The sequence below is a fragment of the Salvelinus alpinus genome, chromosome 5, assembly GCF_045679555.1.
Source record: "Salvelinus alpinus chromosome 5, SLU_Salpinus.1, whole genome shotgun sequence".
Taxonomy (NCBI): domain Eukaryota; kingdom Metazoa; phylum Chordata; class Actinopteri; order Salmoniformes; family Salmonidae; genus Salvelinus; species Salvelinus alpinus.
Genome location: NC_092090.1, coordinates 29488032 through 29514528, shown reverse-complemented (window position 1 = coordinate 29514528; position 26497 = coordinate 29488032). Strand labels below are relative to the sequence as shown.

The 26497-nt window shown below is 42.4% G+C and overlaps 2 protein-coding genes across 6 annotated transcripts in view; both read right to left on the bottom strand.

Moving 5' to 3' along the window:
- Positions 1–1551: 1551 nt before the first annotated feature.
- Positions 1552–6772, bottom strand: LOC139575877 (SIN3-HDAC complex-associated factor-like). 2 transcript variants are annotated; one of them, XM_071401264.1, is made up of 6 exons: positions 6586–6772; positions 5202–5346; positions 4720–4819; positions 4499–4613; positions 4150–4294; positions 1552–4004 (listed from the first exon to the last, which is right to left on the bottom strand). In XM_071401264.1, the coding sequence occupies exons 2-6, from the start codon at positions 5327–5329 to the stop codon at positions 3812–3814; spliced, it is 681 nt and encodes a 226-aa protein (XP_071257365.1). In that variant the 5' UTR covers positions 5330–5346; positions 6586–6772; the 3' UTR covers positions 1552–3811. The 2 variants fall into 2 exon arrangements, with proteins under 2 accessions (XP_071257365.1, XP_071257366.1); XM_071401265.1 differs by lacking the exon at positions 6586–6772 and adding an exon at positions 6312–6545.
- A 402-nt stretch (positions 6773–7174) lies between these two features.
- The window catches only part of LOC139575875 (DENN domain-containing protein 5A-like), a 68678-nt gene continuing 49355 nt past the window's right edge, over positions 7175–26497 (bottom strand). For 2 of the 4 annotated variants that reach the window (XM_071401260.1, XM_071401261.1), the window contains 18 exons: positions 25102–25317; positions 24636–24870; positions 23775–23925; positions 23542–23635; positions 22073–22204; positions 21638–21790; positions 21410–21497; positions 21244–21328; positions 20965–21036; positions 16772–16900; positions 15958–16079; positions 15573–15718; positions 15348–15466; positions 13415–13596; positions 12997–13079; positions 12635–12758; positions 12347–12515; positions 7175–8740 (listed from right to left, as the gene is read on the bottom strand). In XM_071401260.1, the coding sequence (XP_071257361.1) occupies positions 8557–8740; positions 12347–12515; positions 12635–12758; positions 12997–13079; positions 13415–13596; positions 15348–15466; positions 15573–15718; positions 15958–16079; positions 16772–16900; positions 20965–21036; positions 21244–21328; positions 21410–21497; positions 21638–21790; positions 22073–22204; positions 23542–23635; positions 23775–23925; positions 24636–24870; positions 25102–25317 (2484 nt within the window). In that variant the 3' untranslated portion in view covers positions 7175–8556. The remainder of the gene's footprint in view (positions 8741–12346; positions 12516–12634; positions 12759–12996; positions 13080–13414; positions 13597–15347; positions 15467–15572; positions 15719–15957; positions 16080–16771; positions 16901–20964; positions 21037–21243; positions 21329–21409; positions 21498–21637; positions 21791–22072; positions 22205–23541; positions 23636–23774; positions 23926–24635; positions 24871–25101; positions 25318–26497) is intronic. The other 2 variants (XM_071401262.1, XM_071401263.1) reach the window with 1 other exon arrangement.

The window sequence follows — 26497 nt, the reverse complement described above, 5'->3', positions numbered from 1 at the left end:
GAGAGGGAGAGAGAGAGAGAGAGAGAGAGAGAGAGAGAGAGAGAGAGAGAGAGAGAGAGAGAGAGAGAGAGTACTGAAAACAGAAGCAATTGAGAATATTAGATAAGGCTGTATAACTGATTTTATAACCATCAAATTATAGCCTAAAGTATTTTAAGTAGGCCTAGGAAATGTGTCTCTCTTCTGGCTGGACGAAAAGAGTGGTTCCCGAAATATTCCTTAAAAGCCTGACTTTGTAAAATAAATGTAACTCCGCAAATCTGCACCGTGCCCTGTTCTATGTTCTTTTTCATCCTCCTGTTGTATAAAGCGGGCATCTCTGAATGCCCAATCCTCGAAATAATGGTGGCCATAAATTATCCCATTGTATTTCACACTTGACTGCTCCAGACTTGTCTAGAGTCTTTGTCGGCGATCAAAGTGCCATCCTTTGAAATCCGTCTGTTGTCTAAAACTCGTTTTGTTGAAATAGGAGCGCACGCAAAGCTGCGTTGAATCGCGCTCCTCTGTATCCAAGTGAATATAAATTTCACATAAGATCTAGGCCTAGGCTTTTGCAGCGTTCAAATCATGTCGGAAACTCGGGACCTCCGAGTTAAAATCAATGTAATTTATTTGCGTAGAGCTTACTATAGGTTGATAATGAGATACCTCTCATTTGGGAAACTAGGGTATCATCTTTCTACAACGAGTATGACGCGTTCATGTGCTTGTCGGAACTAGGAACCTCCGAGTTAAAATAAACGTAAGTTATTTAAAATTAACGTAAGTTATTTGCTTAGAGCTTACTATTGGTTGATACTGATACTTCCCAAGTGCGAAACTCGGGATCATCCTTATACAACGAGTTGGCAAATCTTACATTTCCGAGTTCCGAACATGGTTTAAGCAAGTCGGATTTTTCCGAGTTTCCGACATGAGATGAATGAGACATTGAATAGGCAATCGACATTGGAACATGGATTTCTGCTGCGTCATGTCATGTCGGAATCTCGGGACCTCTGAGTTAAAATGAAAGTAAATTATTTGCGTGGAGCTTCCTATTAATTGATGCTGGTACCTTCCGTCTAGGTTAGCATGACGTGATGCGGCTTTATATTGAAGAAGCCTTCATGCGAGCTACTTTAGGCGCCTTTGAGTGTTCAACATCAGGGGCAAAATCGAATATTGAGCGCATTACCCGCTCAATATTCGATTATCCGAATGAAAATGAGAGGTTTGGGCAACAGACATTCTGTGCCTCGTAGGCCTACCTGTGATCATTGATTCTGCGCACTGCTCCCGTGTGAGGCGCTAGCCGTACTTTCACAAGGTGGGTTGGCATTTCTCAGATGTCACTTCCTAAGAGTACTGGCGACGAAATTAAAATAGTATAGTTGTGAGCTATTATACTGAACTAGTGAAAAAAGTCGGTCAAGTGCAACTCATAAAATGCATTATTCATTGCTTTAATTTAAACCAACCCTCTCTCCAATCTCTACGATGACTGAACGAGTGTTAAGGTTTGAGTACCATCTAGCGGTTGAAATGAGATCACGCAGACCCAAAAAGGATATTTTATGTTTTATTACAAGACAGAACTAATGTAGTTGTTGAGATACAGAATAACAATATAGACAAAAACATAACAAAATCGAAAGAAGTGCACAGAATGAAAATGACTTGAAGGTCCTAACGGTTCAATTAACAGCATCAGTTTTACAAATGGATTTGAAATAAATAAATATTAAATGACATTACAGATTGAATTTCATAATGTAAAAGGAACGTTCATTCTTATAAGGCACACCTCATATGATCAAATGTACCATGCAAACACCAATAAAATAGGCATTTCCCTATATACAAAAACAGTTTAGAATTTCCATCTTGATAAAAGGAAGCAGCAGCTCTCCTTTAAATGACATTATTTAAGAATCACAGAAAGATTTTCAACACTCAACTAACAGTATATTGACACAAACCAGTCTAATGTGATGAAGTTCAGTTACAGCAAATAAATAACTTTGCACAACAGGATACCCTGTCTACTAGCCAGGTGCCAGATCTGTTTGTGCTCTTGCAAACGCCATTAATATCATTGTCAACCCATACAATGTTTGGCATGACAAAGAGTAACAAGAAGTTGGCATGACGGAACAGACAGACTGGCACTCAGGCTACCTGTCTGCATGTCTGACAACAAACTGATAAAAATTCATGCCACTTACTGCAAAACTGTGCATTATTTAACAGAGGTACACATCTTATTGGTTTGACTCGACCATTAACCATAAACGTATGTTGTCCCTTGAGGCAAAGTTTCATTCTAAATATGAAATATCGCTTAAAAAAAAATGAAACGCTGAAAAAACTATTTGCTACGAGGCAGAGATGGACTTACAAACGTTGCTCCTTTAACATTTAGGTAATTTCTCACATTCAAAATGTCTGCATAGTCTCAGCTTTGATTTGCTTTCTGTAGATGAACAAAACAAAAAATATAAAACACACGTTCAATAACAGAATATCAAGATGCCAACAAACACAGAACATTAATAGTGTAAGTATTGCTTTGGCCTTCAACTCATCTCATAGGACAAAGATATGGGTGGTAATCAGCAGGCACAAACTGTGTTACTGTCAGAAGTTGTCCAACACCACAACGCTAATTTTCATAATCAGTTGCAAAATCTTTGCTGCATTGTGCCTTACCAAACACAGCACCCTGAAGTGTTGTGACAAACTTGGGGATTAGGCTAGCCACTTATTGGCCAATTAATAAGTTACAAGTGATGCCATAAAAGTATGCCTCAATCTAAATATTTTCACATCTGTACACATTTAGTGATTTAAAAATATGAGTTGTCAATCCTGTAATTTAAAATAGTTCTCATAGCCAAAACACTCACAAGTGTATATACAAGAACACTTCAACATATGGTTATAAAATGTGCATTTTCAGTTCACGGAAGACTACAAATAAATAATTGCTGGTTTTCATTCCAAGACAGAGATGAGTTCTGCATGCTTGGTCTAACTCAATCTACCGTGATTCACTTGCATGAAATTGCTGGAAAAGCAATGGATAAGCTCATAGTACGGAGTGTTTACAAATCCGACAATGTACAATACTACTCAGCTCTTGCCAAACCATGCATGTGTGGGAGAGTGAGACAATGCATGCATGTATACATTTAAAAGGCCATTCATAATGTATAAACTCACTGAAGACCCCCCAAAATACTCTCATAGCCCATAACCCTTTATATATTAAGATGCTATAAATCAAATTATTCTGCTTGAGTGTCAGGGGAACATAAGTATAAGAAAACACTTAATGTCCATGCCATCAATGCAAATAAGCTGTTTTTTTTATCTAGCTGGTGGAGTCTTGCATATCAGCACATGAACACTTCATTGCCAATTAGACAGCTGTAAAAAGAAATAAAAAAAGACTGGGTGCTGGCAAAAGGAACATAATATATACACAAACGCTGGTAACCGTAACACAGAAAATAAGCTTTAAATGTTGCAAACCAAATTAATCAGACCTGGATAGTGTGCCCTTCAAGGCCAAATATAATTCTGCCTCCTCATCCTATAAATAGTACAACTAATGCCTTTATAAAAACATTTTTTTTGGTTCTTTTTGGTTTTCTTAAAAAAAGATAAGAAAGTTCACGTATAAAAAACACATATCAAAGCAAAAAAAAGAAAATCATTTAGCAGTCTAAATGCAGTGAACTAATAAGGAATGGTTTTGGGGGTAGTCTGCCACTGGAGACAACTTGTGGTGCAATTGACACCCCAAGGGGGTGCTCAAGAGCCATCACCAGTCCTCTTTCAGGGCCTCTGGTAGCAGGAGAGGTGGGGGGTGAATGGTGGGAAGGGGAAGGTGCGTGTCCTGCATGGGAACCAACGTCTCCTGCTTCTTGGAGCTGCAGCAGGGCTTGAAGAGACGTGGGTCAATCATCACCTCACCAAAACGCCCTTTGTAGACAATCCCACAGCACACCTTTTGCCTACAGGGAAGAGGATGAAGTATCCATTCAATAGTTTGTCCTAAAAACTAAATTTCTTCAGAATTGTCCCAGATAAACTACAGTACTAAATTATAAACTTAGATTTTCCAGACAGACTACAATTTCATATACTTCATTGACATACCTTTTCCAGTAAGAACGGTCCAGGAAGGAAAAGACAGAAGGAGTGGGGCGCCTCTGTTTGGACTCAATGTCTGAGCCGTCATCTGACTCGTAGCTGGGGGACTGGGATGGAGACATGCTTGAGGTCGTGCTGTGGGCATCAGAGTCTGAAAGGACAAACAGGACAATTTGTGGCATTCTCTCATGGTAAATGATTTACAGGCAACATCTGCATGTCTACCTGGATCTTCCAAGTAGGGCCTAATGACAAAAGTGAAACAAAGACTTATGCAGTAAAACCTAGTGGTTTAAAAATGTTGAAGGTGTATATATACTATCATTTTGTTGATTTAACAAGACAAGTGACCTACTTTGTCTTTTGAATTTTTGAAGCCTCTTCAGTTTGTTTTTCTTCTTCCCATCACTGCTCTTCATCTTCTTGGGTTTGGTTAGCTTGAAGCCAGGCCCAGCTCTTGCATCTACAACCTAATGTCATATAATACATGTCAATCACTCAACTTCCACACAGCATCAATTACATGAAAAATCACAGTGAATCCTCATTGAACTAAAATAACAAGATGATGCATACATGGTTCCAGTTCTTCTTAGAGCCTTTTGGCAGTTTTTTCCATCTTTTTACTAACAGCACACAGGCATTGCAGATGTCTCCCACACGATCCTCTGACAACCTTGATAAATAATCAAGGAAATGAAAACACAAGCACAATAAACAATACACCTCAAGCAAATCAGTAAACATCATTACATAACAGACATAACATTAACTTAAATATAAAGCACTGCAAATTTAGCATCACTGTCCTTCAGACAGCAAAAAAACAAGGTAAGCCATCCTAGAATCAGTCCTAGACTAGTTAATAATATCTTCCCAATTCAATCTGTTGACCATCACTTGTTTGACCTTTTATGGCATACAATCACTGGTGCAAACTCTGCATTAACATGAATTACAATATACAATACAGAAATAAAAGTGTGTAGTGTTTAATACTCCCTGAAAAGGAAGTATTTGATGAATGCAATGTTATGTCATTAACACTTAAAGCTTACCCAAAACATAGCCTGAAGGTTTCTTCGTATCTGCTGCTGTCAGTAAAGCGTGAACTGGAGGACTTGGTTTTGCAAATGCAACATCCTTCATGGCTGCGATATATTTTCGACTTGTGAAAACCAAACATGATGATCAATGGGAAACCTACAGAGAAAGAACAAATAGATTACCAAAGAATGCCACCCATTAAATGCAGAATAGTAATAGCACTGTAACGTTACTGCTGTAATGCTTTCCCCTGGTGGAATTACATTATTTCCAGTTAGAAGTCTTATTCTACAATTTCAGCGATCCATGATATAACTTCACTCCGAGACAAGCTTTCTCATATTTATTGACGATTGGCCTATTTTAACTACACAAAAAAGCAATACGGAGCAAATAAATAAATATAAACTTTTTTGTGCATTTAGATACACCTTTCATCAATCTTGCAAGCTACTATACAAATGAATGACAATCACTTAGCCACCGGTGATAGATCTGCTAGACGTCCCCGTTATTATGCATACACAATTAACCTTATAGGCTGCGACTCCCATCTCGCTTTTTTGTTTCCTGACAGGAGGAGACTATTTTTAAACAAAGCTCGCGGGACAGGAACCAAAGGATGAAATTGTTCGAATGGTTTTTAAGCACAGACTCACAACTAAATCTAGCCAACCATTGCAAGCTAGCTATTCCATTTATTAGATTACAATACACCAACGGTATATTGCCAAAACGATCATTGTTACTTGCAAGCAATCAAACAAAATAGAATGGCAGCATCTGGCAAACCCCGCTAGTAATGACGCCATCGCTGGCTAACTTGGCTACTACAAATACTCGACAAATTAGAACAGTGGGTCGCTGGTAATACATTAACTATGCTTTTCTTATTGTCCTTTTGATTAACTGTGTTTACAACTGATATGTTCCCGTCGGGAAAGTGATTCTCAGTTACTTGGGGAATCCGAAACAAAAAGCGGGGAAGGAGAACTCCTTTCACGGAAGAAACAAAAAGCGGACGAAGTCATAAAAAACAAATGCGACATAAAAAAGTGATTTGAGCGACACTGGCTTGTTTTATAATTTCAAATGAAATAGTTGTAAGATTTAACACGCACAATACTTTATATCGTTTCCTTCCCTTTAAATTCAAACGTTGGCCCACTGAGAGCGCCAAATAGCAATCTGACTATTGTTGTTAGCTAGCCTGCTAACGTTAGCTAGCTACCACGCCACGCTCCATATCCATGCTCTCCCATTGTTACAATGACCCCCTTGCAGATATAGTTCGCACGCAACAGACTAAAATTAAATGTAAGATATGTAAAACATTAGCATTTGCGTTAATTTCTAATTGCAAATTGCGTAAAGGGTAAATAACAGTGGACTTACCGAACAAAAACTTTGAATCTTCACCGTTGTCTTTTTACACACTGCGCATGCCTTACTACTACTGCTGCTGCTGCATACAGCTGGGTATTAGAATGACATTAGCATACAAAAACATGAACATAAAGCCTTCCATCGTAGAAACACCATATTAGGAGTGTAACGTGTCCGTTTGAAAACAATTTCAACCAATTGGCGCACACTATGCATGGTATTTAACAATATGGGATTCTGGGAGTAGTAGTGTGTGGAAATGCTTTCCGTCTTATCCTATGTAATCAACACCTTATTAGACTCCATGTCCCAGCAAGCATCGTATCATCAACGTATGAATGGACAATAACAAATAATTATTTGAAATGGCGCGAAGAGTTTGTTTACATTTTAAAACCAGCAAATGTTGTTGTTACAAGTGTTGATATCAGTGTTTGATTTCTCTGCTAGGTACAGTTCTGTTATTTTTGCTCTACAGTTCATATGGGGAATATATGGGAGCATTTACAATACCAATAACCATATAGCAATTTATAGTGTACCCATTCCAGTCAGTTATAATCCTTTAATAAAAATACAAAAAACATATCCATATTAATGCATTTCTGTAATTGTATTCTTTATTTATTTTTTTACACTGTACACATTTCCTCACTTAGTAAACACTACATTATACGGCTATGCCAATAAATTTACAACAGTATTGAAAAACAAAAATATATCTCCCAAGATGCTCATGTCGATTGTAAATGGAATAGTACAACCAACACAATTCAGACGTTGGCACAGGAAAGACATCCTTCACACCTACTTCTATCAGACTGCTGTTGTTATTCATCATCATATGCTGCACAGTAAATGGAGGAGGTCCAATGATTCTCATCTAGATCTTGGTTAGATTTTTTTGTGTGATGTGGATTAAATTGCATAGCAGAAACACCAACAGTTCAGAGGAGAATTGTTTGCTCTATTTTGAATCTGGCCTTTTATAGCAACCATATGTACCACTCATTATTAATTTAAGTGGCAATCAGCTCATACAATTTTCACTACTGAACAGACATGATGTTGTAAACCTGCCAGGAATGGGCAGAACAGGTGAGGAATAATGAGAAGTTGTTGGAAAGAAGGATGCACTGGTTAGAGGTATTTACACGAAGGCTGTCATTTTATAAATGACTCACTTTCTACCAAGCCATGGTTATGATGAGTACTGTACTGTTGAAGAGTTGTGTGTCAAGTGTGAAGCACTGACATGGCCGTATAGTGATACTTCTCCAACTGAATACATATTGTGCATCACTAGCATACGCTACATTATCTTATTCACAGGGGGAGCCAGGAGCCTCTTATTCCATATAAAATAGTTGCATACTACGGTACTTCCAGTGGGATTGATCCAAACTTACACATTGTCATATTGATTTAGATGAATCAGTTTTCCACCCTACACAAACATCTATACCATGTCATATTCATACTTATAAAGCATACTTCTGCATCATTTGCTTCAAGCTCTGCATTATGACAGTTAGAATTAGAACAGAGCAAGCAACTTGACAGACATATCAAAATAATACTGTTCTTCTCTGAAAATATATTAACAGTTTTTGTTCCTTGTTTTCCTTTTTAGAATATAGCCATTGTCAGCAGTTCACAATAACAATGAAAATATTTAGCTTTCAATAAAGTAGTATACAACAGGTGGGTTATCTTCTTCAACAAAGTGAAAGTCACGGATCGTAATAGAAAACATATTCTTAACGTCTAACAGCAACATTGTTGAGGATAAAAATAACAACACATTTTGAAAGGCTCATTGCACTTAATATATGGCAAATGTAACAGTAGCTTTAATATAAGCCAGAAATCGTCCCTTAATTGTTCAAGTCTCTTCCTGCATAAAAAGGTTAAATTGTTCTTTAGTGGTCCCTAACAGTCTTCCTTAGTCAGGTCCAATTGGTGTGAACGAAGGAGGGCCTAGATACCGATCCCTTTGACAAGTGAAGCTTCTAGGGTAATGTTGAACTCCTGCAAAGTCTGTAGCACTCTGATCAGAGAATTTACCAATGAGCGGTCCTTTATCAGTGCTGTGTTTTCGTACATTTGGACTGTGATTGGACAGTCTGCGAGGAGAGCGATCCAGTGGTGTAACAAATGGTCCCTAGGAAGAGCAGAGAGAAATAGGAAGTTTACCAGACTGACTTCAGGGAACTTTTTTAGTAAATCCTCATACCTGCTAAAAGACAGGATAGGAAGAGCTCAAGCTTGGTTATGACTGAGGTATTATTTACGTTGCATTTAGGCATGTCTGGTCTCGCTATGTGCTACTTAAAAAGATTTCTGACAAAGAACAAAGAGAAGGTATTTCATTGAAGTGGCAGGTGCATTTGAGCTATAGTACCAAGCCCTGTTCTGCCACAAAGGGTTGAGAGAGAGAAAGAGGAAGTCTGAGGTGTCATAACAGGTAGGATATATATTGTATGTTTTTAACTAGTGTGTGGAAGCTTAAGGTGGGATTATAAACTGGGTGGTTAGAGCCCTGAATGCTAATTGGTTGACAGCTGTATGACAAAACATTTATTTTTACTGCTCTAATTACGTTGACAACCAGTTTATAATAGCAATAAGGCACCTCGGGAGTTTATGGTATATGGCTAATATACCACGGCTAAGGGCTGTATCCCGAGTGGCTCAGCGGTCGAAGGCACTGCATCTCAGTGCAAGAGGTACAAGCAGTCCCTGGTTTGAATCCAGGCTGTATCACATCCGGCCGTGATTGGGAGTCCCATAGGGTGGTGCACAATTGGCCCAGCATTGTCCGGGGTAGGCTGTCATTCTAAATAACAATTTGTTGTTAACTGACTTGCCTGGTTAAATAAATAAAATATCCACGCACTCCGCTTTGCGTCGTGCATAAGAACAGCCCTTAGCTGTGATATATTGGCCATATACCACACCCCCTCGTGCTTTATTGCTTAACTATACAACCATAAAAAAATTATTGTATTTCTATGTATACAACCTCCACAAATACACACACACACTCATACAATGCCCAACAGGATAGGCAGACACACAGTGTGAGGGAGAATAACTGAAGCAGGAGGCGGGGAGGGATCACCCTAGCACTACAAAAGAGGACAAAGCCGCCCACTCTGTTATCACAGTGATAAATGCTGTGCTGCTATTAGGGTTGCACATTTTGGGGAATATTCAGAGGTGGAAACTTTCTGTGGGAATTAACAGGAATATATGGGAATTAACTGAAATATATGCAAATTAATAATAATACCATTTAAATGGAGATGTTGGAGACATGTCATATGGAGACAGAAACATAGACCTTTTACCTTATCATAAGTAGACATAATTGCAAATGATTAAATCCTTCCAATAGAAATAAAAAAAACAATTTAGTTACGAATTTAACTTCAATTAAATGAGTTGACTCTTCACATGGGATGATTTTACTGAACAACAAAAGAAAGGGAATATTGAATGATCCCCAATGATCCATCTCATCTTCCAAAAACGTTTTCAACATACATCTGTAAAATTATAGTCTAGAAACTAAAGCTTTGGTTATCTTCCTCTCAGGCTTCCATGTCTTCTCCCAGGACCTCCTCAATGTCCACTTCGTGAACATCAGACTCCGAGGTCTCATCTTCACTGTCACTTTTTTACCTTGTTGAGGATGGCTCGTTGTCAGGCTCAAAAAGCCAAAAATTTGACCGGATGACACCCCAATTTTTCAGCCCTTGTATTGGTCAGTCTGTTGCGGGCTTCGGTGTGTGTGTTCCCAAACAAGGACCAGTTGCGCTCTGAGGCGGCTGATGTTGGTGGGATTTGGAGGATCATGGCGGCAACAGGGGAAAGAGCCTCAGATCCACAAAGTCCCTATCACCAGGTGGCTGATGAGATATGTTGGCACGACTGCCATATTGCATCTCCATCCCAAAGCCCTTGCTTGGAAGTGTACTTCGCCAGACTGCCAAGAACCTTGCCCTCATCCAGGCCAAGGTGGCGAGACACAGTAGTGTTGACACCATAAGACTTGTTGATCTCTGCACCAGACAGGATGCTCTTGCCAGGATACTTGGGGTCCAACATGTACGCTGTGGCGTGTATGGGCTTCAGGCAAAAGTCTTCACGCTTTCTGATATATTTCAGAACTGCAGTTTCCTCTGCTTGGAGCAACAGTGAAATGGGCAGGGCAGTACGGATTTATTCTCTTACATCTGCAAGCAGAGTCTGAACATCAGACAGGATGGCATTGTCTCCCTCAATCCGTGCAATGGCTACAGCTATAGGTTTCAGGAGTTTCAGGTCGCTTACCACTCTCTCCCAAAATACATCATCCAGTAGGATCCTCTTGATGGGGCTGTCCATATGGGCAGACTGTGATATGGCCATTTCTTGAAGAGACTCTTTCCCCTCCAAGAGACTGTCAAGCATGATGACAACACCACCCCAAATGGTGTTGCTGGGCAGCTTCAATGTGGTGCTCTTAATCTTCTCACTTTGATTGGTGAGGTAGATTGCTGCTATAACTTGATGACCCTTCACATACCTAACCATTTCCTTGGCACTTCTCTGACTACGTTCCTCCATTGAGTCAAAAAAACTTCTGATTCCAGGAGGACCATGAGCTGTTGCTATTGATAAGGTGTCTGATTCATCATTTTCACCTCGAATAGAAGTAGAGGGACTTTTGTCAGAGGTTGCTTGTTGTGAGCGCTGAGGGAACTTTATGCACTTGGCCAGATGATTCTGCATCTTTGTTGCATTCTTCACATTTGATTTGGCACAGTATTTGCACATGTACACAGCTTTTCCTTCTACATTAGCTGCAGTGAAATGTCTCCACACATCAGTGGCATTTTCCTGTAAAGATGAGAAAAAAATTAGTAAAAAAAACCTGAATACAATTCCATGTACAGATAAATAGTTAAGCAGTTAGATTAAACAACTATTTTGTAAGATACATGTTTTAAAATGAAACATGTATGGAAACAGGTGAATTAACACTCCTCAGTTAGCAGGCTCAAGCAAGCTAAAACCCACATGGTAGCAAAAACTAACTAGCAGAAATTGTTAACAAGTTAGAAATGATTTAAACACACTTTGCTGTAGGCTACTATTTACTAGTTAACAACAAATCATGGATGTCATATTACATATATTCATCCAACCCAGTATTGTAATCAAAACTTACCAGAAAACATGTAGTCCTTGGCTCAGACAAGGAAGTGTAGTAGTGTGGGCTCAATAGCATCTCATTAGTGTGCAATATCTTGAGAATCAGCTGTACATGTGATGGAAGAGTGCACTGCACATGTGATGGAAGAATGCAATCTTTATGCAGAGGGTTGCAATTCCATTGAATTGGGGATAGTTTAACCAAAATATGCCCCAAGACCTAGAATTGCTAACCTAGAACAGGTTCACTGTTATAAGCTAACTTTTTTGATGAATTTAAGCTAAATTCCCCAAATTCCAGGGCTTAACTTCCCATGGAAAATGTCCTGAAAAATTACGGACATTTACCGGAAAGTTTCCGATCCTTTGCAACCCTAGCTGCTATTAGAGAGATAATGAAAACACCTCTCTTTCAGTTGAATTGAAGATGTCATGTAAAACATCTCAAGCAATCTAATTTGCCCTTTTGACCAGGACATTTAGTGCTGTACAATGAATTCCCATTCAAATGTTCCTGATGGTAGCTGTTGTTCTGAGTGTGTTTGTGAGGCTACAGAGGAGATATTACCTGGCACCCAGACACACCAGCATCTGGAACTTCCCATCCTTGCCTATGTTCCTAGATGTGCTGTTGATGGCCCGCATGAAGCGGCAGAAGTGGCGTACTCTGGTTTGCCAGTTCTCATCTGGAGTCACCGCCCTCTGCTCAGCACTCTCAAAGTACATCTGTGACTTTTCTATAATGAGAAATCACAGACAAAAGACATTGATAAGCGCACCCTCATCCAATAGCATGGCATGGAAGATACTGTATACTATATATTCAGGTGTAATGGTCGTGTATTGGAGGCTTTACCTAAGAAGTCCCAGATGAAGACATTCTTAAAGAGGCGTGGGGATTTGAAGCCATGCTGGAACACCTGCTCTAAAGCCCAGACTAGACCATACTCTCCACACAGCAGAAGGGTCAGACTGCCCCTCTATAGAAAAACAGACAGGGAAAGAAAAAGTGTGACTGATGTTGTCTACTTTCAAAGTACCCTGGTCCAACACATCAGTTGTTGCATATGAAACTGGAAACTGTTCAATCGGAACACATGTGAGTGAGACTATGATCAGTGTTGCATGCAGTGTACAGACAGTGTACAAACAGAGGACCCACTGTCTCCTTCACTGTGATGAATAATAGACAATGTGGTGGGGGGTTGTGTCTCTCACCTCCTTCTCTGGCTTGTGGAAGTGCTTCACTATCCCATTGATGGCCTCTCCCACTCCTTCTTGGATCTGACTAGTGTTCAACTCTGGATGATGGGAAAGAGTCGGACAAAATCAGTCCATGCCAGCAGACACAAGACCCTCAAAAGTGACACACCGGTAGCGTTTGCCAGTCGAGAGTACTTAGCACCTCTTAACAGAGTGCCGGCCGTAATTTGCAAACCGATTCTACATGTAGAATCACGCAGAATTTTTTTCAGTCCGACATCAGCCAGAGAGGGTGGTCCCTGAAACACACCACGGTGAAAGAACTGCAGACGAACGGGAGAGCAACATTTGGGGCTGTGTGTGTAGTCCCTTGGTGAAGATTATTGGTTATTATTGATGACGATTTTTGCAGTGTATTTGAATGGTCACTCACTTGGTTTGCTGTTTGGTGAGATGGTGACGAACCTCCTCATCATTCCAGGGGACTGCTGCATGGGGGGCGTGCGACACATTCTGTCCTCATTCTCTGAGTTCGGTGTCACTAGCTCTCCCACCAGGACCCTCTCCAGACTGCCATCGTCCACCCCCTTCCCCAGCCACCGGCCACACGGGAACCTACACACACACACACACACACACACACACACACACACACACACACACACACACACACACACACACACACACACACACACACACACACACACACACACACACACACACACACACACAAAATATATATATATACACTGCTCAAAAAAATAAAGGGAACACTTAAACAACACAATGTAACTCCAAGTCAATCACACTTCTGTGAAATCAAACTGTCCATTTAGGAAGCAACACTGATTGACAATAAATTTCACATGCTGTTGTGCAAATGGAATAGACAACAGGTGGAAATTATAGGCAATTAGCAAGACACCCCCAATAAAGGAGTGGTTCTGCAGGTGGTGACCCAAGACCACTTCTCAGTTCCTATGCTTCCTGGCTGATGTTTTGGTCACTTTTGAATGCTGGCGGTGCTTTCACTCTAGTGGTAGCATGAGACGGAGTCTACAACCCACACAAGTGGCTCAGGTAGTGCAGCTCATCCAGGATGGCACATCAATGCGAGCTGTGGCAAGAAGGTTTGCTGTGTCTGTCAGCGTAGTGTCCAGAGCATGGAGGCGCTACCAGGAGACAGGCCAGTACATCAGGAGATGTGGAGGAGGCCGTAGGAGGGCAACAACCCAGCAGCAGGACCGCTACCTCCGCCTTTGTGCAAGGAGGAGCAGGAGGAGCACTGCCATGTGTCTGCTCAAACGGTCAGAAACAGACTCCATGAGGATGGTATGAGGGCCCGACGTCCACAGGTGGGGGTTGTGCTTACAGCCCAACACCGTGCAGGACGTTTGGCATTTGCCAGAGAACACCAAGATTGGCAAATTCGCCACTGGCGCCCTGTGCTCTTCACAGATGAAAGCAGGTTCACACTGAGCACATGTGACAGACGTGACAGAGTCTGGAGACGCCGTGGAGAACGTTCTGCTGCCTGCAACATCCTCCAGCATGACCGGTTTGGCGGTGGGTCAGTCATGGTGTGGGGTGGCATTTCTTTGGGGGGCCGCACAGCCCTCCATGTGCTCGCCAGAGGTAGCCTGACTGCCATTAGGTACCGAGATGAGATCCTCAGACCCCTTGTGAGACCATATGCTGGTGCGGTTGGCCCTGGGTTCCTCCTAACGCAAGACAATGCTAGACCTCATGTGGCATTGATGCTATGGACTGGCCCGCCCGTTCCCCAGACCTGAATCCAATTGAGCACATCTGGGACATCATGTCTCGCTCCATCCACCAACGCCACGTTGCACCACAGACTGTCCAGGAGTTGGCGGATGCTTTAGTCCAGGTCTGGGAGGAGATCCCTCAGGAGACCATCCGCCACCTCATCAGGAGCATGCCCAGGCGTTGTAGGGAGGTCATACAGGCACGTGGAGGCCACACACACTACTGAGCCTCATTTTGACTTGTTTTAAGGACATTACATCAAAGTTGGATCAGCCTGTAGTGTGGTTTTCCACTTTAGTTTTGAGTGTGACTCCAAATCCAGACCTCCATGGGTTGATAAATTTGATTTCCATTGATAATTTTTGTGTGATTTTGTTGTCAGCACATTCAACTATGTAAAGAAAAAAGTATTTAACAAGAATATTTCATTCATTCAGATCTAGGATGTGTTATTTTTGTGTTCCCTTTATTTTTTTGAGCAGTGTATATAATATAGCAACATAACAGTTAGCCAAAGCTTCAACAGGGTCTTTCTTGTGAGTAGATGCCACTGAAATCTCCAGCATAAGGCAGCTGCTACCAAATATTTCACTCACTTGTAAGCATGACCTGTGATCTCATTCCGGACCATAACATACTCCACAAGCCACTTGGCGTAAAGACCTGAGTTATCATGGCCCATCTGCACTGTAGTCAGCTTGCCCAGGTTCTGGCACTGTGACAGAGAGAGAAGGCAAAGAGCAAAAGTCATGTTAAGGTGAATATATATTGATATTATTATCAAAATACCAGGAATATTCAACCTTGAGGGGAGCACCAACCTCAAAGGTGATCTCCTGAGTGTGCTTGGGGACCTGGAGCACCCCGGTCTCAGCCAGCTCCCCAGACACACACACCCAGGGGTTGGCTGTGAACATGGAGCCTCCTAGTTTCTTACTGGGAATCACCAGCACGTGGTATGGGATCACTGTGGGACAGAGAAGAGAGGGAAACCTGAAATCACTCAGTCAAGTACAGTATGGTCACAAGAAGAGCTACCTCTGTCTTCAATATATTTCTCAGTATGCATCTCAAATCCAGGAAAACGGTTTAGCCAGGAAATAAGTCTAATTCATATATTACTCTAATCTAATTAAGTCTACCCAGCTTCTGGTTACATAGTGTTCAGTGTCGTGGCCAGGTTGTATGGTATTTGCTGGCACTCACTGATGGTGGTGAAGACATTGGTGAAACAGAAGTAGTCCACAGCGTTGAAGGAGAGGAGGTGGTACAGGAACTGCTCTTTCTCATCGTCACAACGCAGAAAAGCATAACGCTTGTATAGTTTCCTACAAAAGAAACAAAAGCAACAAAAAAAATCACACAAAAAATCAGTTTAGCATTTCATATGATGTAATGATTATAGATTGAACAATAACATTCTGGAGCCTAAAAGGCTGAATCAGTAGCTGATGAATGTGTTTTCCTTGATAAACAACTGGAGAACGGTAATGGAACAGTCACAATGCAATACATTTTACATTTACATTTTAAGTCATTTAGCAGACGCTCTTATCCAGAGCGACTTACAAATTGGAAAGTTCATACATATTCATCCTGGTCCCCCCGTGGGGAATGAACCCACAACCCTAGCGTTGCAAGCGCCATGCTCTACCAACTGAGCCACACGGGACCACAATACCGCCATAATGAATCAGCCTGAACGTGACCCACTTCACCACCGTCTCATCAATTATAAAAAACATTGTAAATGTTTAATAGGTGATTGTACTATGACGTTTGGATCTGTCAAAAGAGCTCATATATTATACATGCATAGTTTTCAGACATCAGGTTGATTCATGTGTGTGAGACTGAGTGGGACATTCCAATATAAATTTGTGAGGATTTATGAGGAGACTGACTTAAAGGGAATGGGGTATTATCCTAATTACTGAAGCAGAGGCTCTTACAAAAATTACACATTTTGTGTTTAGCTTGATTTGCCAGTTGTATACTAGGTCCTTGTTGTTTTGCTCACTTTGTAAGTTCATGGTCAGACAGCAGCTTTTTGAGGTGCCTAGACAGCAGTTTCTTCTCCATGGAGAGCCTCACCCAGGCCCTGGCCTTGCCCACGTCTGTCTTGATCTCCCCAATGTTCTGGATGTGTCTACGGAAGATATAGTACACAGCACAGAGGTCACAGGAGAAAAACACACACAAATGCACATATACACACATATACAAACAGTCATCCTTTCAGAGATGGCCAAGGTGAGCACGAAACCACAAACCTAATATATGATATATATACACCTCTGAACAAGGTGATAGACCTCTGCTGTATGTTGTTTTCACCACGGTTCTAGATTCCAGAGTATGCAGTGCTGAGAGGGGGGTAGCCAGCCCAGCCAGGAAGGAGCCTTGGCCAGCCCCAGACTCCCTGGTGTTTAAGCCAGTCTCCTGTCATCGCTCCCAGCCACTATCATGCCCTCCGTGTCCAGACACATTCCCTTCCACTCCACCTCTGCCAGTAAGCACTGCACTGTCTGCGCTATAAGTGCTCCCCATGCACCCCTCCTCCTCTCTCATCCCTCCTTTCCCCCCTCCCCTCACTCTCACGAATTAACCCAATTTCCCCCACTCCCCTCTGTCCCCCATATCAACATTCACAATGCAGATTGTTATTGCATGAATGGTATTGTAAGAAAAACAATGGTTATCTGCAATCTGCAGACTAACTACAGGAATCCACCTCCTGTAGAATAGAAATAAGAAAAATGTCAAATAATAAAGAGCACAGCAAGGTAAATATGAAATGTTGATATGTAGAATGAAGCAACCTGGTCAACCTTTATTGTCCATTTAAAGTAAAGTTACCCAAATATAAATATTTATCGATTAAAATGTGCTCGTATATCAATGTGACAACGCACAAAAGAAAAGCACCAATGGAAAATTCTGGATCCTTGGAAAGAAAACATGACATGTGTGTCTGTGCAGATGTGTGATCAGAGTAGACTTCTACAAGACTACAGCACAGCCATGGGTAGGCCGTCATTGTAAATAAGAATTTGTTCTTAACTGACTTGCCTAAATAAGAAATAAACAGCTGCCTGGTATTGCCCTGAGCCAGACCCCCCTCTCCCTGGCTTGGTCTGCAGGGGAATCAGGCTGGAAGTAACATGCTGTCACACAGATCAGCCCAGCTCTCTTTACCACCTCCTTCACACCACACCAGGAATGACGTCCTGCATGACTCAACACCACTGGTTGTGGTGCACTGTAGACATGACAGTGGTCTGACTGCCTTAACACACAATGCATCCCATAAACTATCGCCTACTTCAGGATTCCTCTCAGCCTGGCTGAGCACTACTGTGGGTAACAGTGTCTGCTAAATGAACTAGTGTGGATAAAAGTGTCTTTTAAATGAACTAGTGTGGATAAAAGTGTCTACTAAATTAACTAGTGTGGATAAAAGTGTCTGCTAAATGAACTAGTGTGGTAGTGTTTCAGAACAGAGACCCACCTGTTTTGAGCCCCACCTGTTTAGCTAAATAAAACAAATAAAAAAATAACAAGTATATACAGTTGAAGTCAGAAGTTGACATGCACTTAGGTTGGAGTCATTAAAACTCGTTTTTCAACCACTCCACAAATTTCTTGTTAACAAACTATAGTTTTGACAAGTCGGTTAGGACATCTACTTTGTGCATGACACAAGTAATTTGTCCAACAATTGTTTACAGACAGATTATTTCACTTATAATTCAGTGTATCACAATTCCAGTGGGTCAGACGTTTACATACACTAAGTTGACTGTGCCTTTAAACAGCTTGGAAAATTCCAGAAAATGATGTCATGGCGATAGAAGCTTCTGATAGGCTAATTGACATCATTTGAGTCAATTGGAGGTGTACCTGTGGATGTATTTCAAGGCCTACCTTCAAACTCAGTGCCTCTTTGCTTGACATCATGGGAAAATCAAAAGAAACCAGCCAAGACCTCAGAAAAAAAATTGTAGACCTCCACAAGTCTGGTTCATCATTGGGAGCAATTTATAAATGCCTGAAGGTACCATGTTCATCTGTACAAACAATAGTACGCAAGTATAAACACCATGGGACCACGCAGCCGTCATACCGCTCAGGATGGAGACGCGTTCTGTCTCCTAGAGATGAACATACTTTGGTGCGAAAAGTGCAAATCAATCCCAGAACAACAGCAAAGGACCTTGTGAAGATGCTGGAAGAAACAGGTACAAAGTATCTATACCCACAGTAAAACAAGTCCTATATCGACATAACCTGAAAGGCCGCTCAGCAAGGAAGAAGCCACTGCTCCAAAACCGCCATAAAAAAGCCAGACTACGGTTTGCAACTGCACATGGGGACAAGGATCGTACTTTTTGGAGAAATGTCCTCTGGTCTGATGAAACAAAAATTGAACTGTTTGGCCATAATGACCATCGTTATATTTGGAGAAAAAAGGGGGAGGCTTGCAAACCGAAGAACACCATCCCAACCGTGAAACACGGGGGTGGCAGCATCATGTTGTGGGGGTGCTTTGCTGCAGGAGGGATTGGTGCATTTCACAAAATAGATGGCATCATGAGGCAGGACAATTATGTGTATATATTGAAGCAACATCTCAAGACATCCGTCAGGAAGTTAAAGCTTGGTCGTAAATGGGTCTTCCAAATGAACAATGACCCCAAGCATACTTCCAAAGTTGTGGCAAAATGGCTTAAGGACAACAAAGCCAAGGTATCGGAGTGGCCATCACAAAGCCCTGACCTCATCCTATAGAAAATTTGTGGGCAGAACTGAAAAAGCGTGTGCGAGCAAGGAGGCCTACAAACCTGACTCAGTTAAACCAGCTCTGTCAGGAGGAATGGGCCAAAATTCACCCAACTTATTGTGGGAAGCTTGCGGAAGGCTACCCGAAACGTTTGGCCCAAGTTAAACAATTTAAAGGCAATGCTACCAAAAACGAATCGAGTGTATGTACATTTCTGACCGACTGGGAATGTGATGAAATAAATAAAAGCTGAAACAAATCATTCTCTCTACTATTATTCTGACATTTCACATTCATAAAATAAAGTGGTGATCCTAACTGACCTAAGACAGGGAATTTTTACTATGATTAAATGTCAGGAATTGGGGAAAAGTGAGTTTAAATGTATTTGACTTTCCCCCTCATAACTTAGCCTACTGTTCTGACTTGGTGGTGCACATGTAGCCTATAGCCTGTTTAAGAGAAATATAATCATTGAATATTGTAAGAGCTTTCATTGTCTGCTTATAGGCCCCCTTTATTTATCCTACGGTTCTGACTTGGTGTACAGGGAGAATACTGTAAGAACAGCCCATGTTCTAAATTCTGTCACTGTACATTTCAAAAGTGCAGAACAAAAAAGCTATATTGACTACATCCGTCCTAGCTCACTCATTAATGTCTTCATCGAAATTACAGATTGCCTCTTATCCGCTCGTCGTCACCTTATGCCATAGTTTGTACATCTCAATTGTCAGTAAAACCACATTTGTTTAAGAAAGTCAGCCATATCAGCTATGGTGTTTTTAAAGGCAGTAAATGTGACTGAATGAACTGTGTCGCTGCCAGACAAGTCTCTGCTGATAGCCAGGTGTAGCAGTGGTAAGGATACACTCCATGGTGCTGAAAAGAAAGCTCTGCTGTTGGGACAGCTTTATGTTGGCCCTAACAGTTTGTGGGCACCGTTTGTCACCGTTTTATAGCACAATTCATGTATTGTTTAGTGTTGTGTTGTGTAGTGGTTTTGCTGGCATGCATCTAAATACATTTGGGGGAGTTTGCCCCACCAATATTTACATGTTGGTATAGCATTTGGACCAGACATGAGGGGCCAGACATGAAGACCATGAGGACTGTAGGTCAAGTCTGATCAAATAGAACACAAAGATGGAAGGCTAAGCTTTCAGTATACGCTGTACAGTGTGTATATATACAAATATTATATATATTTTTTAATCATAGCTGGTAATCAAGTGTTTATGCCTGCTGCAAAGCTTGAGATGCATGGCTATGAGGCTGATGTCAGTATTTTTCCACTACATATGGTCTTGAATCATTGATAATATTCTGTCTTGACTGAAAGTGTTTTTCGTCAGTGGGCCACAAGATGGCAGTGAAAACACTTTGAAATCATTGCATTCTGAGGTATGATCAATCAATCATTATCTCACCTTGATTCGAAATTGTCATTTTCAAAGAAGTACGTAGAGGTACGAAGGCATACATTTGAACCGCTTCTGCCACTACAGAAGGGACAATCAACACAGGCAGAATAGTATAGTATCACTTGCAACATTCCCCTTATAACCATCCATCATTTCAAGACCATATGACTTTAAATTTATATTCAGGAGGATACTTGACAAATAGTGTATATACGGTAGGTAGAGCATCTGAAGACACTGATACTGATACTGTGGTAGACCTGGTGAATGGATGAGGAGACTCACCTCATGTCCCTGATCAGGGATACCTTGAGAGGGGCCAAGGCAGTGCCAGCGTCAGACTTGCGTCTCTCTGTGTCGTGAATGAGACCTGATGTGGGGAGGAGAGAGAGGGATGTGCCTTTACATCACCATCCATTTATCACATTTCAGGATTCAACGAGTGGCTTACCTGGGGGACCCAAACCGGCCGGTGCTGCATCCGTCTTCTCTTTGCTCTCCTGATAGTGGAGGAGGTGGGACCACAAGGCAGATTTACCCTGGCAGATGAAGATGGAGATGCGGGAATGAATGAATGCGCATTGAATGCACCTAAATGCATACATGTGTGTTAGTGTGTGTATATATACTGTTTTTAAATAATACTTGTGTGTGTGTGTGTGTGTGTGTATGTGCTGACCTGTTTGACCTGCAGCCCGTGGCTCCAGATCCTCTCCAGCAGGTCACAAAGGGAGGCGATAAGTGTGTTCTCCTCCACGCCTGTAATGCTGACCTCCCCATGACCCAGCTCCACCGCCTCCCTGCCCATCTTCTCAACCAGCATGCGCTTGGTCTGGAGGGACACACACATCACCGTACAGGGAGATTACCATCTCTGGAGGCCAGATGGTTGACACTAGAGGTGCTGGATCTCAATATCCAAGTAATAGGCTACTGCAATGGTCATTGACATCAGAATACTTCTGAGTGACATTGAAACTAATGGAGACTCACTGAAGGTGTCGTATCTCAATATCCATGGGATTGTCTACTGCAATAGTCTACTGCAATGGTTATTACAGTCGTAATATGTCTGTGTAAGAGTGAGATGTAGGAAGACTGGTAGTTACTGTACCTTATTCCTGCACTCCTTCAGCAGACCCTCCACAAACTTCCAGTTGGTCTGAGCGATGACGGAAGGGGAGAGGTTGGACAGCTTGGGCTGCCGGATGGTAGTGCCCAGGTTCCTGGCCTCCTGGATGTATTTCTGTAATGAGACAGAGAGGACAGGGTCAGACAGGACAGGGTCAGAGAGGACACACGTGGAGTGGCCTAAGAGTAGGCTATACACCAAGGGAGAGTAATCAATCTGGCTCAATGTTCATCATCACATAAACACAGAGGGTCACACCACTTGGCAACCAACCACAGAACGTATACAGTGCATACAGTGGATAGATTTCTGGTAACTACTACAGTGAGGGATTGATCATTCCAGAGGAGGGAGAGGGAGGAGCTCTGAGTCAGTTGTATAATGAGCTGAGCTGCCTGTACTGAGGTCATTTCATGATGGACGATGTGTTTCTGTCTTTTAACTTTCTGACCTCAACATCCATCCTGGGAGGCGTGTCAGTGCCATGTGTTTTCTGGGATTCTGTCAAATCAATCTAAATATTGTTTTCTTAATGTGGAGTTAAGTGCACCCTAAAGTGAAACCCTAAACCTGAGAAGAAACCCTGGAAAGTGATCTGGAGTATCAGGTAAAGCTGTGATGTTAGGAGGAGGAGGGAGTGAGGACCACATGGGGGGAGGGGCCATGTGGACGTGGTGTGAGGCTCAGGCCCCACCCACTGCCAACACATACCACATCCACAGTCACAGACTTTAGACAGGGCCTGAAGGACTGCGAGAGCCAGTAGTAGTCTAGAAACAGCTGCAGCTCCGGGAACAGACACTCCACATGCTGGGAGCGTGTGTGTGTGTGTGTGTGTGTGTGTGTGTGTGTGTGTGAGAGAGAGAGAGAGAGAGAGAGAGAGAGAGAGAGAGAGAGAGAGAGAGAGAGAGAGAGAGAGAGAGAGAGAGAGAGAGAGAGAGAGAGAGAGAGAGAGAGAGAGAGAGAGAGAGAGAGAGAGAGAGAGAGAGAGAGAGAGAGAGAGAGAGAGAGAGAGAGAGAGAGAGAGAGAGAGAGAGAGAGAGAGAGAGAGAGAGAGAGAGAGAGAGAGAGAGAGAGAGAGAGAGAGAGAGAGAGAGAGAGAGAGAGAGAGAGAGAGAGAGAGAGAGAGAGAGAGAGAGAGAGAGAGAGAGAGAGAGAGAGAGAGAGAGAAATACAGTAGGTAGATGTGAGGGAGACAGAAACAGAAAGAGAGGTTAGGTCAAGAGGAAATAATTGAGGGAGAGTAACAGAGAAAAATGGACAAACAAGACTTTAATTCAATCGTTCCAGACGTTAGATATTTAGAAGTGAATACCGCAAGCCATGAAGAAGAGTGAGGAAGAAATCGACAAGAAACTAACGATAACACAAAAACAGAAAGACAAAATCCATGCGAATATGGTTTGGGAATGTTAATCCCGTTTTTCTAGGGCTGCTTGATGTCCTCTCACCTCTCTCTGGTCGTTGTCCAGGTAAAGGTGTTCAGCGTGTTGTTTCTGTCTGTCCTTCCTCCTCCACTGTGCTGGAGCACTCCTCTTCGCCCATCTAACATACAAACAAAACAACTTCACTTAGAAAGACACGAAAGCCAAATAGCAAAGATAGAGACAAAACAAACATATTTTTAAAGTATTATCAATCAAAGTATGTAAATCAGTCTCTCTTGTGGAGGTGTGATCCTCACTTGTTGCTGACGGGTCCAGTGGAGAGCACGTCAGACTGCAGCCGGGGGAAGAAGCCGTGTTCGTAGCGACCCTGGCCAATCTTCATATCCAGCAGGTGGGGATGCAGGGCCGTGTGGTCGATCTTAACCACCCGCATCTCTATGGCCTTCTCTGGGGTGACACAGAGAGGGGAGGAGGATGAGGTACTGTCACAGCAGATCCATTAGTACCAACCGTCATGGAGGATTTAACAGTCTTATGTCATTGTTAAGCCACTCTGTGAGTGCCTATGAGTCATAGCACTGAGTAGTCACATAGATTCACCACTCCACATCTCATCTCTGACTCCTCACCGCCACACCTCCATGCTGTGAGTTATCATCACCTGAACTAGGGTTGCAAAATTCCTTTAATCTTATCAAAATTGTCAGGTTTTCCAGAAGTCCTGTTTGGAGGATTCATGATTTCCTGCTTATTCCCTTCTGATTCCGGGAATCTTCCAAACTGGATTTCTGGAAAAACTGGGAATGTTTGCAAATTTATTTGAATTATGCATCCCTAACCTGACCCAACACTCAACATCATCAGCACCAATGACAGCAAGCTACATACGTAGTTAAGACTATTACAACTGTGTAGATAACGGCGTAATGTATTAGGTTAGTACATAACTGGTATGCATGCAATGAATCATACAATTACAGAGAGGAATTTATAGTTAGAAGAAAAAATTCAACCGCTAAATCCATTTTGACATGAATTATTCCAGGTGTTACTGACTGTTCCCATGTGTGTCTTGAAAACATACAAGTATCTTGCACCATCTGAGACAATGATCTCTTAATAGTATAGGTGTGAAAATGGGTTTCCTCTTTTCTTACCCGCCTCGTCGATATTGGTGCACGTCTGGTACATGGAGGTGCGCAGGGTGGGCATGCGCACGTTCAGCATGCGGATTTTGTCCACGCGGGAGTCAAACACCCTCAACGTGTGTTCCTTGTCCTCGTCATCATGGCAAAGGATCTTACTATCGATGAAGGAGGCGAACATCTGAGTCTCCAGGAAACGGGACAGGAACGGCAGGTAGGGCTCAGGCTGGTCAGAGAGGAAGGAGGCCTGGAATCGACAAGAATCACATCACAAAATGAAGTGAGGACTCCTGGGGGTCAATTAATATGAAAAGCTTTAAAGAGCATTGAAGACTTCCACTCAAATGAATGCTTCAGAGTCTTGAGTGGGACAGCGTCCCAAATGGCACCCTATTCCCTATATAGTGCTCTACTTTTGACCATAGCCCTAGGGCCCCTATATAGGCTCCTATATAGGGAATCCAGTCCCTGATCTCACCTTGTCAAAGTTCTGCATCTGGTCCCTGTTGCTGAACCAGGACTCCTTGTCCTGGTTGGGCTGGATGACAAACACCTCGTAGTCGGCGAACATCTGGGTGAAGCGGTTGGCGAAGACCTCTCGCACCTGGATGTTGAGCTGGTGCATCTTCAGCTCCTCCTCATCACACTGCACCTTCAGGTCCTTGTTGCTGCTGGCATCCTCCCTCACATCCAGCTGGAAGAGGGAGAGGGGGAGGAAACACAGCGGCTCAGGAAAACACAGCACAGAAAAATAAAGTGAAAAAGAAGAAGAAAAAGAGGGGTTTGACGACAGAAGTTAAGAAAGCCATAGAGCAGGGGTCGACAACAGGCGGCCGGCGGGGGTTGGTAAGAAAATAACTGTAAAATCACCAATATTCTCACAAATTAAAAATATATACATATGTGATCGTGTAATCAAGGTATGAAATTATTGTTATTATCAAATCCAATCAATGTTTGGGCTTAGATGTGGTCAATTTGCAGTGTTCAAATGATTTGAATTATGTTCCGGCCCCCCGACCATCCGCTGTGATATAAATCGGCCCCGCGGCTGAATCTAGTTGCCTACTCCTGCCATAGAGGGTATGGGTTTCTTATCTCCATGTTAGCTCAGGCTGCTGGAGCACTGATAGGGGCATGGGGGAAGAAGTCTGAGACGTTTTGATTTATTGACAAAAAAAAATGAAAACACATGCATTCCTCTGTTACAATCAAAGTGTGACACAGTTGCAGATCTCAACATGCAAGAGCAGGACAAAAGGACACAGTGAATGAGTCGCCTATACATGTCCGCATAGACTTGAAGATGAGTAATGGCTACGAAGCCCAGATCAGATGGCAGGGATGTGACCCACTGAGCCCTCCTCTAATTCATCGCTCTACACCACTGACCCTAAATCAGGTGGTTACCTTAATGTGGGACATGGCCACAATGACCCTACCTGAAGCCTTACCAACAAAATGAGGAGCTAAAAGCAGACTATCAGAGCAGGCAATCTCTTCAGAGAAAGCTAATGCTAGCCCCTACTAGTCCATAAGCTGCTTACTATGGGCTCCTACAGATATGGAGAGTTGGAGACCTCTCTGTAGTTAAAAGCTAATTCATTCATTCACTGGTCTGTAATGTGATTCTGCTGAAACATTACCATCTATTACCAACGGCCCTCTGTGTCGTGTTCAAACCAGATGGCAATTAGGTTCTGTATGAGCGACAATTTTCTGTTGATGGCAATGTAGCAGACTTCCTCCGTCACCAGGGCTGAGCACAGCACACTCAGAGCTAGCCGGCAGCAGCTTACATGGGCAGCTCATAGACTGCCTTTCCCACCCTTAGTCATTTTCAAAAGAGTGTGACAGACAGGCAGTATTATTCT

Excerpts from the sequence above, each read along its gene's own strand:
- LOC139575877 (XM_071401264.1), bottom strand. The coding sequence starts at position 5,329 with ATGTTTGGTTTTCACAAGTCGAAAATATATCGCAGCCATGAAGGATGT. Across the intron at positions 4,820-5,201 it reads ACCTTCAGGCTATGTTTTGG|GTTGTCAGAGGATCGTGTGG; the intron begins GTAAGCTTTAAG and ends TTATTTATCAAG. Across the intron at positions 4,614-4,719 it reads CTAAGAAGAACTGGAACCAT|GTTGTAGATGCAAGAGCTGG; the intron begins GTATGCATCATC and ends ATATGACATTAG.